At 42.1% G+C, this 14,066-nt stretch overlaps 1 protein-coding gene across 8 annotated transcripts in view; it reads right to left on the bottom strand.

Annotated features, from left to right (window-relative positions):
• Nucleotides 1-3,461: 3,461 nt before the first annotated feature.
• Nucleotides 3,462-14,066, bottom strand: part of LOC131471006 (partitioning defective 3 homolog) — a 224,019-nt gene continuing 213,414 nt past the window's right edge. For all 8 annotated transcript variants that reach the window (XM_058647259.1, XM_058647180.1, XM_058647236.1 and 5 more), the window contains 2 exons: nucleotides 11,520-11,674; nucleotides 3,462-7,248 (listed from right to left, as the gene is read on the bottom strand). In XM_058647259.1, coding sequence (XP_058503242.1) covers nucleotides 6,858-7,248; nucleotides 11,520-11,674 — 546 coding nt within the window. In that variant the 3' untranslated portion in view covers nucleotides 3,462-6,857. The remainder of the gene's footprint in view (nucleotides 7,249-11,519; nucleotides 11,675-14,066) is intronic.

The raw sequence follows: 14,066 nt of genomic DNA, 5'->3' as shown, positions 1-14,066 counted from the left end.
CCTGTCCCTCCTTCCCTCTGTTCCATTATTTCCTTCATATACGGTTTCTACTCGTTTAGAAAAACAGCATCGAAAGTAGCAACCTGCTTTTATTCTCACTTTCTCTATGTGTGTGTGTGTGTTGCTGATTAGTTTGTGACCATGCTTAATAAACTGCTGCAACACAAATTACATTTGCATTTAAATAATGCATTAAAAAGTCAAGGTAGAAAAAAATGAAAATAAAAATCTATAACACAAATTGATCATTTAGTTGTCATTGACTTCAACCCAGCTGACCAATCAGAGCTCCCGCTGCTGCTCCGTGGGCTGGACTTGATTTAATTTTCACTCGGCATCTTTATCTTTAATTTAAAGCAATCATGAAACAGAAACTATCGACGGGCAGGAAGCTGAAAATGAACAGTGAGACCAAGCTGAAAATGAGGCAGCAATTACATTCTGAAATGTAATTATTATTTTTATCATTGAAAAACAGAATGTGAGGTTAAATATAATAATGAAGGAGGTAAGAAAAAAAAAAGTTAATTAATTATTAACGCGTAATTTAAATGCAAATTTAGTTCCGTTCACGTTGGACTGTGTATGTGCAGGAATCTTTAAAGAAGAGCTGCTTCATGTCCATGATTCCAGATCTGTTTCTGTAGCAGCAGCAGCAGAGTGTAGATTATGTATGATTTGCCACAGGCATTAAATAAAAGCTGGCAGAGTATCTCAAGTATGATGCGTCTCTGAAAGCATTTGTGCTGACACACATTCAACTGATGTTTACAATTAACGAAGGTTAATTCCTGCACTGGATTTCTGCCATTTCAAACTTTCTTGAAAGTCTTTGAATCCATCGCTCACACAGAAAACTGATCCAGACACATGTTGCATAAAAACCATCACCTGTGAGAGCGTTTTTGTTGGGAAGAGCTCAAGTTTGAGGAGGATTATTTCCAGAAGATGGTAATCTGTGAGACCGTTAGAATCCGACCTCCTCCAGTGGAATAAATGAAAATGGACTGTGGCTGTTTGACATCATCAGCCAAGAAAAACTCAAATCTGGCCAGTGGTGACATGATGGAGTGATGGAGTAAATCCTCTGTTAAACCCCATCATCACATGTACAAGTGGAAAAAAATGACAGACAAAAGCGCTCAGTGATGATGTTACACTAGTCACTCATTTGCATCTTTTTGCTTCACTTTCTCTTTAAATCAACAGTTTAAATCATCCTATTGATTAAATAAATGATATTGAGTGCTTACAATATCAATGCTAATGGCTATGCTACCGGCCCATAAAGGGCAAAGCATAGCACCAGAAATGGCAGAACTCTGCCAAGAATGTAGCACATGAAAAATAAATTAGCATGTTCAGGTCTTTCATTCCCACTAAAGCCAACTGGAGACCAATAATAACCTGTGTGCGCCGTACAGTCATCTGACCTGGGTGTGAAAAACCCATTAAACATGTTACCATTAGTGAAAAACCCATTAAAATCAGAGTTTTGATCAGTGGCCGTACGAATGTAACGCATTACATTATATATGTATTATCTTCTGAGAGAGAACTTGTCTCCTACATCCGGCCTGTGATTGGATACACGCTGACCAATCACACGGTAGCTCAGAGAGAGCGAGGGTGCCTTTTATTGGCTGTTCTACTGAACAGACGCACATGCGCGTCCCTTTGGGTGAAAAGGTTTCCTGTTCCAACATTTGTAACGAAATCAAAAGTCTGTCAGAAATGTACAGATTGTCTCAGGTCGTCACATGCTTCTGTCACGGGAGCAGCTCAGAATAAAATATTAATATTTAATAATGAAACTTGGCATTAAAATCAAAGCACTGGTGACAACAGCAGAGTTTTTTTTTTTCATCTGAATGGAGGTTGTGTTTAAATCACATTTCAAAGCACAAGTGAACGTTTACTGTGTCTCGATCCTGTGAACGTCGCGCTGTGAGCTCAGTCAGGAGAAGAACAACAGACAGTCATTAAAGGCGACATAGACCGAAAGCTCCAATTAACGCTGCGTTTGTGTGTGTATCTGCGTCATTACCTCGTTTATGAAACCCTAAAGTTTCAGAACAAACAGTTCAGCCACTGCTGAGAAAATAGTGTTGTATTGTTTTCCTGGGCTCTGCGAAGCGGACCGGCACTTCCCTATGCTGATGATGTCATCAGAAATCCTCACCACTCCTCTCACCACCGTAGCGCCTCCCGGTGCGGGCACTAGTCCGGGCACATCCGGTTGCGTACATTCAACCGCAGAAGAAGAAGAACTACTCTGGTTGTAGCTGCTGAGATGCAGAGCATCCACCGTGCCAGAGGGGGAGCTGTGTATCTGAGAGCTGGCATATCTATTACGTCACTTCCAGGTACCTGGCCAATCACAGGACAGTGGGAAAGCTCTCGTTGGCTGGCCAATCACAACACAGTCCACGTTCTGGGGGTGTGGTCTTGGTCTGAAACAGTGCGGCTGACGAGAGCGTCAGTGAGGAGATATTTTGAGCGGCTCGTTTGCAGCGATTAGGAGGTTTTTAACCATGAAAACAAGTTAATATATGTAAGTAGACCTCCATAACTAACATATATGTGACCATGAAAACAAGTTAATATATGTAAGTAGACCTCCATAACTAACATATATGTGACCATGAAAACAAGTTAATATATGTAAGTAGACCTCCATAACTAACATATATGTGTGATACAAGCATTCGATGTCACCTTTAAGGGTAAAAGCACAGAATGAGGCCAAAGGATCTTTACTGCTTCCGTGTCTTTTCCCCCCCTCTGCTCTCATATCTCGTCACAGAACACTCACAGCCAGCTGCCATCGAGCGGCACTGATGGTGTTTGGTTAGGATGTGACCTTTGACCCCTGGAATAATAACAGTAGCAGAGGAGCTGCTCGACAGGGTCTCCTGCCGGGGACAATGTGAGCGAGTTAATAACAGGAAATACAGTGGCGTTTAGGGAGATGACATCACTATGCAGACATAACACATTCACATACCCTCACAATAAGTGCCTTACCCTAACCTGAACCCAAAGATCACTTCCCACCCCTCAAAAAGCCCTTTAAAGTTGTGAGGACCAGCCAAAAATGTCCTTAGAGATAGATTTGAATCAAAATGTGTCCTAACAGCCTACCTCAGACACATATACACACACACAAACCTGTTTTTATATCCAAGTGAGAACACATCATAGACATAATACATTCCCCAGCCCCTTACCCTGACCTTAAACCCAGGTCTTAGCCCTTCAAAATGTCCTCCTAAAGACAGGTGTGCAGGTTTTCTGGAGCTCCCAAAGATACAAACACGAGTTAGTGACATTAGACATTGTGCTGTTAACGTCTTCAGGACTTCATGACAGATTTGACATGTGACAGCGTGAAAACTTGCTGCTTAATTGAAGACTGGGGTTGACAGCTGCTGCCAAGTAAAGCAAAGGTGGCACAGGCGGGTTGTAAACAGGATGGAACAGCCTTCCGCTTTATTCTAAATTGATATGTACAGGAAAAGTGGCCGTGTACACTTGTTATTATGTCATGTCAAAGTTTTCTGCAGAAGAAAAACACACAGAACAATTGCACATCATTTCTTTTCTTTTTTTAAAACACATCATGGTACAGCACGGTCGAAGGTGAACGGGATACAAACACACTGAGAACAGTTTGTAAGTGTTGGCTCTTACAAAGGTTCAGGTACCCCAACAATGACATGTTTTAAAGGATATAAAAAAACACACACACACACACACACAAACTGTGTTTTGAGTGTTTTGTCGTGTCACTCAAACAAAAAAATAATCACATTTGCACAAAATATCATCTTAGGCACTTTTCAACAGCAAAATCCATGATATTCAGAGCAAAGGTAGAAAAAAACCAAAATCCTTCTGAATGTGCTCGTCGACACAGAAACATCTTCTGCACTATTTGGATCATATTTGGTCAAATATTTGTTTTGTGTAATGAAGCATTCACACCTAACACAAGTGTGCAAATGTTCCACAGCATGACCAGACCTGGACAGAGAAATTCAAATAAAATTAAAAAGGATTATTGGTGTAAGTCTGAGTGTAGTAAACAAAATGTGACTTGTGTTCAGTGTGAATGCATCATTACATCTATAGTATGGACTGTACTTATTTACAAAAAGGCAGAATTATTAGATTAAAGCTAGAGTCTGTAAAAGCTAACAATAGCAGGCTACATTCTCCATAACGCGACAGATTATTTCCTCCCAATCCGCAGGGATTGACCCCCAGAAACACAGAGAGCCATCAGCTGCGTTCGATGACTCTCAACAAATACGATTTTAAAAAAGAGACAAAAGTTGAACTTCCCTCGGGTTCTAAAATACAGATTTATACATTATGAAACAATACAATTAAAAATGATTTCTTCATGGTTTATTGCCTCAAACCACGCCCAGTGAGCGTCTTCATTAACCGACACAACCCAGCGTCTGTCAGGTGGTTTCACACGTGTACGTGGGAGTGAGTCGGACGTGTATTTGTTTATTTACGTGTTTGCTTTTCCCTTTTCTTTTAAACCTCGACCTCGGCTCGGTCTTATTTGTTCACTTGGCGGCAGAGACGTCGATGTGGCACACGTCAGTGATTACAGAGGTGGGCCGCTGTTGCCGTGGCAATGATTTTTTTTAAACGTGTGTGATCAACAGCAACAAGGGTTTCTGTGCGCGAGCTGTGGCGGCGGCGGCGGCGGCAGCAGCTGCTGTCGCTGATTACTTCCTTCTCTCTGGGTGCAAAAGAAAAGCCAATCAGCAGCTGCAGATTGACTGGAATGGAAATGAGAATACTCTCAGGTTATAATGACACATTATCACATCATTATTATTATTATTATTATTATTATTGCATGATGTATAACCCAAAACTTGGCTCCATTTACCCAGATTAAAAAAATACATTTACCATCAGAGACATTAAGTCCTTTTAACAGTGTTGGTTTCATTTGTTCAGGTTTTGAGCTTTTTTCTGTCTCCATCATGAAGTCAAGGTCAGATACTGTACAGTATATCACTCTTTTGTGCAATGTATGAGTTTCAATAAACTGTAAAGTCGCTGTTAGCAGCTGAGCCTCAGACTGTAAAGATGTGTGTGACTCCGGTCAAACGTCCTCCGCTCCACTCTGACCTCATACCCTGGTCAGTATTTCTGATTTCCCTCCAAGTACCACTGGTGGTACATGTACCACAGTGTGAGAACCATGGCTCTTCACTATACTGGCTTCACTTATGGGGGCCAACATGTCCTCCATCCTCATCTACAGTCAACAAATGAGCTAAATGTTGCTACGTGACATTTATTTACGTAACTTTCCGTGTTCAATGTGTTTCTGCTCAAAATGAGGGTCGAACATTCAACACGTGATCCTCCTCTGAAACAACCGTCTTCATCAGTGATCTGTGGAAACTGTGACCCAGGACTAAACATGAGCTCTGGACAAATATCAGTCGAATGTTTCTGTATGTGACGACAAACCTCAAAACCTGCACCAATAAAACCACAACCATCAAAAAAGTGAAGTCTGAATTTTCCTTAAACTGACTTTTTCTTTTCTCCGTTCATCCATTAACTGCTTCTTCTTTTTTCTAAAGCGAGATAGCAGCTCTACCTGCTGCCTCTTTTCAAATCACTGTGAAGCCGAGTGTCGCACAAACGCTTTCAAAGGTAGGAAAAAAAAAAAAGATAAAGCAATTACAGCAATCGAAAGCAATTAAATCCTGAAGACAATTTTGCCTTTTGTTGAAACTGGAGAAAAGCTCCAGCTAATCTCACACTGGGAAAATCATTGTCTCTCTACCAATCTTTATTCTGCTGCTGCTTCTTCTTCTTTATGCTTTTATTCCTCTCTTTATGTCAGAAGCCGGGCCCTCTGTCTGTGCCTCTGTCTGTGCCTCTGTCTGTGCCTCTGTCTGTGCCTCTGGTGGCAGCTTTCTTTGGCTCAGGCAGGCAGCAGGTGGCTTGTGATGAAAAATTCAGTGCAGAGCTCGACTCGAGAGACAAGACGGAGGAAGGCGAAGAGGAGGAGGAGGGGGGGAGGAGGTTGGTGCAGTGGAGCAGGAGGAAGAGGAGGGGTGAGCTGAGATGAGGGGAAGGTAGGAGGTGAAGGGAAAGGGAAAAGAAAGGAGAGTAAGGAACAGAGAAGGCGACAGCGAGGGCAGGATGAGAGCCAGAGCTCCACAGAGAGACAGACAGGCCAGTGAGTCAAGCCCAGAGCAGTGCAGAGGAGCCAGGCAGAGGATCAGAGCTGGCTCCCCTCTTTGCTTGGGTCTCCCTCACGGAGATAACACATGATATGAATCATTTATGAGCGGAGCTCTTTCTTTCTTTCTTTCTTTCTTTCTTTCTTTCTTTTTTATTAATAACACACACATTTCGCCCGGCTTCTTTCGCACACTGTGCCTCGTATCGTGGGCTCCCCCGGGAGTGTTCATGCGGGAGAAAACGCTGGAACAGAATGCAGAGTGAAAGCCCCGCGGTGTTTGTTTGTAGAGGCTGCTTGTTGGAACTTTAGTGAACAGAGGGGGGAGAGAGGCGTCCACAGGACACACACTTGATCTGGAGCTCAACACAAAGACCTCGCACTCGCCCGTCGGCCCGTTTGATTGTCAGTACGTGATGGCTTCACATCCTGATAAGTGGTGGAAGCCTGTGACCGAGCGTCGTGTCTGTGAATGCAGAGAAGGCACTCAAATCTGTCGGGTGAGTGACGACCAGTGAAGGTCAGTGAAGGTCACCCCCGCACACTTGACCATGAGACCTGGAGGTTGTCAGGATTCGTCGCGTCGTCTTTTGCACTTCCTTCAAAAGTCACTGTAAAATACTCCTCAAGAATAAAAAAGTCGTCCCTTCTCTGATCCTAATCTATTAAGCCTGGCTAACTGTGAAGGTGAAGGTGGCACGTCGTGGCGGTACGGGCCCTTCGGGGAGGCTGGGTCCTTCAGGTGAGCAGCAGAGTAGCCATCGTAGCTGCTGTTGCTCTCTTGCATTAACTTCCCTTTGGCTTCCTGATCTCGGCGCCGCTGCTCCTGCCTCAGGAGCTCCTGCGCCTCCAGCAGGACTCGGGCGTTGACACCAACCGCGGCTGGGTAGCCGTTCCTGGAGCCCTGGTAGCTGGAGTACCTGGGATTGTCCTTGGCCGTCTGGAAAACCTCTCCCGGCTGGTACGACTTATCCCACGAGTCTTGGGAAACGGAGCTGGGGTTTTTCCTGGGTTGCCTGGTAAAGAATGAGAAAGAGAAGATATGAAAAATGTGATTAATTTGACTTAATCATAAAGGGCAGCTTTTGGTTTGTTTGTTCATAGGCTTTAGGCAAAGTCATGCTTTATTTATGGGATATTTTACGACAACTTTGTAGGACAGACTGAAGAAAACGTTGACATTTTTGTTGAACGTGAGGCTTTTTTCTCATTTTCAAATCGATATTCATAGACACACAGTTGGTGTAGGTGTTCGCACTCTTGCCTTTGCAGCAACAAGACCCGGGTTCAAGCCTTTCTGTATGGAGTTGACATTTTCAGTCCAAACACATGCAATGTGGGGATTAACTTGTTCACTCTAGATTGACTTCATGTCCAGCATGTACACCGTCTATCGCCCTATGTCAGCTGAGATTGGCACAGCTCCCCCCGCCGCTCTCACGTGGAGGATAACGTGCCAGAAAATGGATGGATGATAAATTATTGAAAAACAAAAAGATTTCCATGTTCCTTTCAGTTCCAGGTGTATTTTTGTCATTTTACTCATTATAAGCACATCATGCACCTGCATGAAACACAAGATACCGAGTGAATGCTATTTGTTCCATTCCATTTCCATTTGGATGCAGAATAAAGTCGTTCCTTGGTGCTGAAAAGCGTCATTCTTCTGCAAAATTCCCATTTCAGTGGCCAAGAAAATAGCATGTTAAAAACATGACTCATAGGACACTCATACAAATGCAGAGAGTGCTGATTTTCTGTCATGATTACACAGTGCAATCACAATTAACATCAAAATGACATGTTCAGTAACATGTGCCAACAAATGCTCTCACATTATTGTCTTTACAAACACAAAACATTTCCAGTAACATAGTATTTTTGTTATTATTATTAATAAAATCTTGTTACCTCGTGAGAGATGCATTAAAATCTGGATTAATTTTAATCCAAAACACACAGCACGCGCGCGGCCTGTGGCGCAGGAAACCAAGACATCATCATTGAATGAAAACAAGGCACCATTACAGCATCACAAAGTGCCTCTGGCCAAGCTCCAGCCCACGGTAACAACATACAGGGACACCTAACCATGTCAAAGTCCCCTTCCAGCCCATTAGGCCCATTTGGAGACAGACAGAAACAACCATTGGATGTGACAGAAAGTAATAGCAGACCTTTCGCAGCGGGAGAGGGGAGGGGATGTCATCGAAGGATCTGCTCAGGCTGATATTTGACACCTGACACAAGTGTCTGCGAGACACAGTCGGCTGTCATGCTTCTGTGGGTCTGTCCTGCCCTTTACCAGGAAGACGCTGTGTGTGTGTGCGTTGGCCACATGTGTGACATCACCTCTCATTTCTGCTTGGTTGGACTGTGTGTGTGTGTGTGTGTGTGTGATATGCATGAGTGTCTCCAGCGCGACAGCTCCACCCGTTTATCTCGAGGGTGAAGCAAAACAAGAGCAGACACAGCGAAGGAGACGACACAGAACAAACATCAACGGGCTTCTGACTGTGAGCCACGCGTAATTAGCAGGTTTATCATCCAGCTGTGAAGAAATCACATGATTGTGTTTGCATTTCACTTCATAGGGAGGAAAAAAATCAAAAATAATGACTTGAAAAGACCTTTGTGTGTTTTTATTCTACGGAGATTGAAAGCTACTGGGAATGGAAACGCTGCTCCATCACAGAGATAGAGGGGAATATACCCCAGGTTTATCCTCGTGCACGGTCCACTGATTCCAATTTTCAGAGGAAGGCGTCCCCGGCATCTGATTTCATTTCATATGTTGACAAAGAGGCCAGAGCCCGGTGTGCCTCCCTGCAGAGAAATGCAAACCAGATCACTCTATCTGCCGCTGGGCCAAAGGGGGAGCGTGCACATGTGTGGTAAATACACCGAGATCTATTCTGTGCTCTGCATTCTGCACATGACACATGATGCTGCTGCTGCTTTGGTCTCACACTGTTGTGTACGATGGCGTTGCTTTGGCTTAGAGATCCACGGTGCAGGACTGTGATAAACACAAAGGCCCTTCATCTGTTTATTTTCACTCACGGCTCCCTCCTTGTTTAGGGCGGGGTCTCACCCGGAAGGGAAGTGACCTTTATCTAAAACGAAAGCTGTTTCTTGAAGGAACGCTGCCGCCATTAATCACGTCTCCGCTCACGACCCAGAGTGGGATATTTCACCCTCGTTCACTAACACGCGACTCCCATCAAGGCAAAGATCACCTCAACGCCACATTTACTCCGCCCTCGGCCTCTGACCTCATACGACGGTACGTTCCGAGTCAGATATGAGTTAGCGCTCTCAGCGTTTATCCAAACAGAACATTTTCTTAATGGAATTAGTGGGAAAGTGCAGGGAGGCGGCCACAGGATGCTGCTGCCTCTGAGCGCCCGAGTGAGACGGCGCTTCATTAATCTTTCAGCAAAGCTGCCTGCAATATTTATCAAGGAGGGGATTTATGTCGGTAACAGTGGATTAGAGTACGACGGTGAAGTAATAGAAGATAATGTATTTAACGTTGTATATGTAAGGTAAGTGCTGGCTGATGATTTACACTGGCTCGGCTCTGCTCTGCTCGGTTTGGCCCGGGAGAGAGAGTTTGAACAAGTCATTAGATACTGGTCACAGCTGGACGGACTCAAGAGAAGAAAAATAAACTTTTATGTCTTTATAGTTTTAAAGGGCCAGTGTGAAACATTTAGGTGGATATACTCGCTGTAAGTGTGGTCGTTTAAACCTATACTATATAGTAGTCTTCTGTTTGGTGTCACCATTTAATAACAATATCTTTCACACACTGGACCTTTAAATCATGCTTGGATTAAGTTATGATTAAGGCTGCAACAATGAATGAATGAATGAATGAATGAATGAATGAATGAATGAATCCTCAGCTATTGTTGGGCTTGTAACTGGAAGGTTGCCGGTTCAAATTAAGACACCAGAGTCTAAGAGTCTGTTACTAATTCATTTCTAATCACCTTTAAAGGGTTTTATAAAAACAGTTTCTCTCTTAAATGTGAATATGAACTGTTTTTGTTGGTTTGTTTGTTTGTTTGTTTGTTTGTTTTGCTGCTCCACAACGACAGAAACGTGAATGTCTTTGATTTGTGGACAAAACAAGACGTTTGAGGACGTCTACATTTTCAGGTTTGGGAACAATGATGAACTTTTTAGTTTTTTAACCATTTTTGATACTTTCTTGAGGAAAATAAACAAAAGATTAGTAAAGAAAGAAAAAGCTACTGGTTTACATTAACATCTACATGACTCAAGATGTGGTTTTTGGTCGTGTTTGTAACGTCAAGGACGGATTTTGATGACATTTTTGGATATAGTTTATGGCACAAAGAAGAAATTATTATTACATTTTGGTTTTGTAATTCAGGATTTTTTTTTTATCACTGAGGAAAACTGAGCCTCTGCTGAGGAGGTTTGTGCTTTCTCTACTTGTTATTATTTGTCATTGTTACACACCTTTCCTGGAACACACACAGTCACATGATGCAGATCAAAGGGAATCACATTAAGGAAGAGGAAAACAATCATGTCACATCTGTGTGAGCGGGTAACATGATCTGTCCATCTGAGTGTGTGTGGGTTTGAAACTGACCACTTCAATGTTATATATAATCCTCCATCAATACTGTCATGAGGCTGCTGCAATGAGTCTGATATGATCACACACACACACACACACACACACACAGTCACACACACAGACACACACACACACACACACACAGTCACACACACACACACGCACGCAGTCACACACACACACAAAGATTGTCAGAGGGACAGAAACATACATCAAAAACATCATCATCAAACCTGGTACACACACACCGTCTGGTTTCCACGCCTTCAGAGGACATTGCATTGACTTCCATTCATTTCCTGGAGACTTACTCTAACCCCAACCATAATTACTACTGGTCTAATCTCTACCCTGACCCTAACCTCAACCTTTAAACATGTCTTCCCCTTAATCCAGATTTTTTCTCCCACAGGCCAAAAAAAAACTATTGACGGCAGGTGAGAGTGGATAGTTTGTCTCTGTGTGTCCCTGTGATGGACTGGTGAACTGTCCAGACTGTGACACCGTCTATTGGCACAGCTCCCCCCCCCCGCAACCCTCATGTGGAGGATAAAGCGGTAGAAGATGGATGGAAGGAAGACCCCATCATGTGACTGTGTAAACAGATTTAGGTCCCCACAACATTAGTAATACCTGGAGCACACACACACACACACACGCTTGTCTTACCTTGGTAGCGAGCTGTACTGTCGCTGTGCCTGGGCGAACGAGTCTCTCTCCTCCTGCCGCTGACGCTGCATCTGAACCTCCACAGACACCGAGTGGCGACCGGGCTGACTGTACCCACCCGGGTCGTTGTTGCTGCTGCTGCTGCTGGTGTTTGACTGGAAGCAGTGACACGGCGGCTCAGTTAGCATCATCATCATCATCATCATCTTCATCATCATTGTCTTTATCACAAATAAATGATTCCACACATTCATCTTCCATGTATACGTTAAAGATAATCCAGAGGAAATACAGACATGATTGTTTACAGGATTCATAAACTCATCCCAAACTGGGGATTCTTTCACTGGAATAAATACATGAATAAATAAATAAATAAATAAATAAATAAATAAATAAACACTACTTTATTTGACTGTTGTGTGTGTGTTCCTTTAAACATCCATGTTGCTTCGGTGCCTGCAGTGCAAACGCTGCATAAATGAATGAACGAGAGGTTTGAGAGGTGCTAACGCTCAGCACCAGTGTTCTGGATCAATCTGTTCTATGCGAGGGAGTTTAAAGAGTCAATAAATGTGATTCATTTCATCATATAATTGCATTAATAATAATAATAATAATAATAATAATAATCACACAAACCTAACTGATGAAAAAGGTTTAAAATCAGAGCAGCCAGGTGTTGATTATTAGATACAGTCGATCGATAGATAAACAAATTGATTTTTTGTTGTGATAAAAACACAGTGTTTAACACATTTATTATTTATCACCTGTCGTAAAAATGAGAAAACAGATATTTTGGAAATCTTTCAAAAACTTTAAAACTAAAGATAATTCTTATTTATTTGGGAAATGACTGATTTCATCCTTTTCATACTCAAATTTGAGCTCAAGCATGAGAAATAATGATCTTAATCAAGAAATAATAATGTACTTTTTTCAGGTTTTTTGTAAAACAGTACAGTACTGAAAATTCATGGATGACAATAATAATTATATTTAGTATTAAAAAACATAAGAGCATCTATATACTGGTCTATTAACCATTATAGAAACATAAAAAATGATTTAGATAAATACCAAAGATGTGGCTTTGCACTGTGTGTCTAAGTCAGAAATAAAAGTTGAAGAAAAGCAGGTAAATAAAATGAAATAGTCTGAAATCATCTAATTAATATCTTTTATTAAATGCTTATGATTGCTGTGAGAGATATTAGACACTTGTTGACGTTCTTAGGTTGGAAAAGTCCTATTTTAACTCAAAGAATAAGTCAATCTAAATATAAGCTTTGTTCCCACCTCATATTTAAAATCCCTCGCTTCAAATTTAAGGCATGAAAATCACATCACGACTGACGTCTGTATTTTCACAGAAGCAGTTACACGACACCCCCCACACCCACACCCACACCCACACCTCACACACCCACCCAACTTTAAACCACAGACACTTACCAGCAGTTAGTCGGGCAGACACAAGCCACGCTCGTTCTCCTCTCAGGTCAAAGTGAAGGTGAGTCACACACACACAGAGGGAGGGAGGGAGGGAGGGAGAGTGAAGGGGGGAGGGGCCATGCTGGAGACTCAGATGCAGGGTTACAGTGATGATGAGACGTGATGGATGTTAGTGGGTGTTAATGAAGGAGACGACAGCTCCGCCCGTCCCCCCACAGATAATCTCATGAGATTAACACCTCCTGTTCAGCTCACCAGGTCACAGTAGTTGTGTGAACATTCTTGTTTGTATAACAGCAAATTATAGACATTATAGATGGTTTTATCCACGTAAACTCACACTGACATTAACAGAGAGTTTTGTAAGCTTAAATCATTTTAACTCTGATTATTCAATTAAAGAAAACACAAAGTAATGACAGTTATGTTCATTATCTAGGTAGGAGGCCACATCTTATTAGGGCTTTGTTTGGTGCAGGAAATGTTTACCAAACCTGGAAATGATCATGTTCTCAAATGTCCACAAACCAAAATCCTTCACTTTTAATGTTTCTTTTGTTCGATGGAGCGAAGAAACCAGAAAATATTCACATTTAAGAAGCTGAAAAACCATAAAACTATGAATTATTGAAAATCTGCAACCTGATGTCACCTCCTGTGTATGTAAACATGAGAATAACACGCGACGTTACAAGCAGTTTCAGCAGATAGTTTGTGTGGATTATAAAGACTAATTTATTAGGAATTTATACATTGTAATGTCTGTCACTTTCATTGAGACAAACACTTCTACTGTGTCATCATATTCAAATTTGACATAAATACAGTTGAAATAAAACAAGTGTAGTGTGGTGAGTTGGTGAGAACATAATAAACTCTCACTAAGTAAGTAACCAACCATCTCTAACCCTTTTCCTTTACCACAATCATTCCTGTCACCAGCAGTTTAACAATAACAAAAGAGCTAGTTTGTGGGATCATGAGCTTCAGCTCACTTCATGATGAAGTGACTGATCCTTGTGTTGTTCCTGAAGTTGCTTTTCATTCATTTAATTCTTGGTTTTTAAAGGTGACCAATGAAATTGTCCA

Source organism: Solea solea, chromosome 1, assembly GCF_958295425.1.
Source record: "Solea solea chromosome 1, fSolSol10.1, whole genome shotgun sequence".
NCBI classification, from domain to species: domain Eukaryota; kingdom Metazoa; phylum Chordata; class Actinopteri; order Pleuronectiformes; family Soleidae; genus Solea; species Solea solea.
The sequence above is the reverse complement of the archived record's forward strand: the minus strand, read 5'-3'. Positions and strand labels throughout refer to the sequence as shown.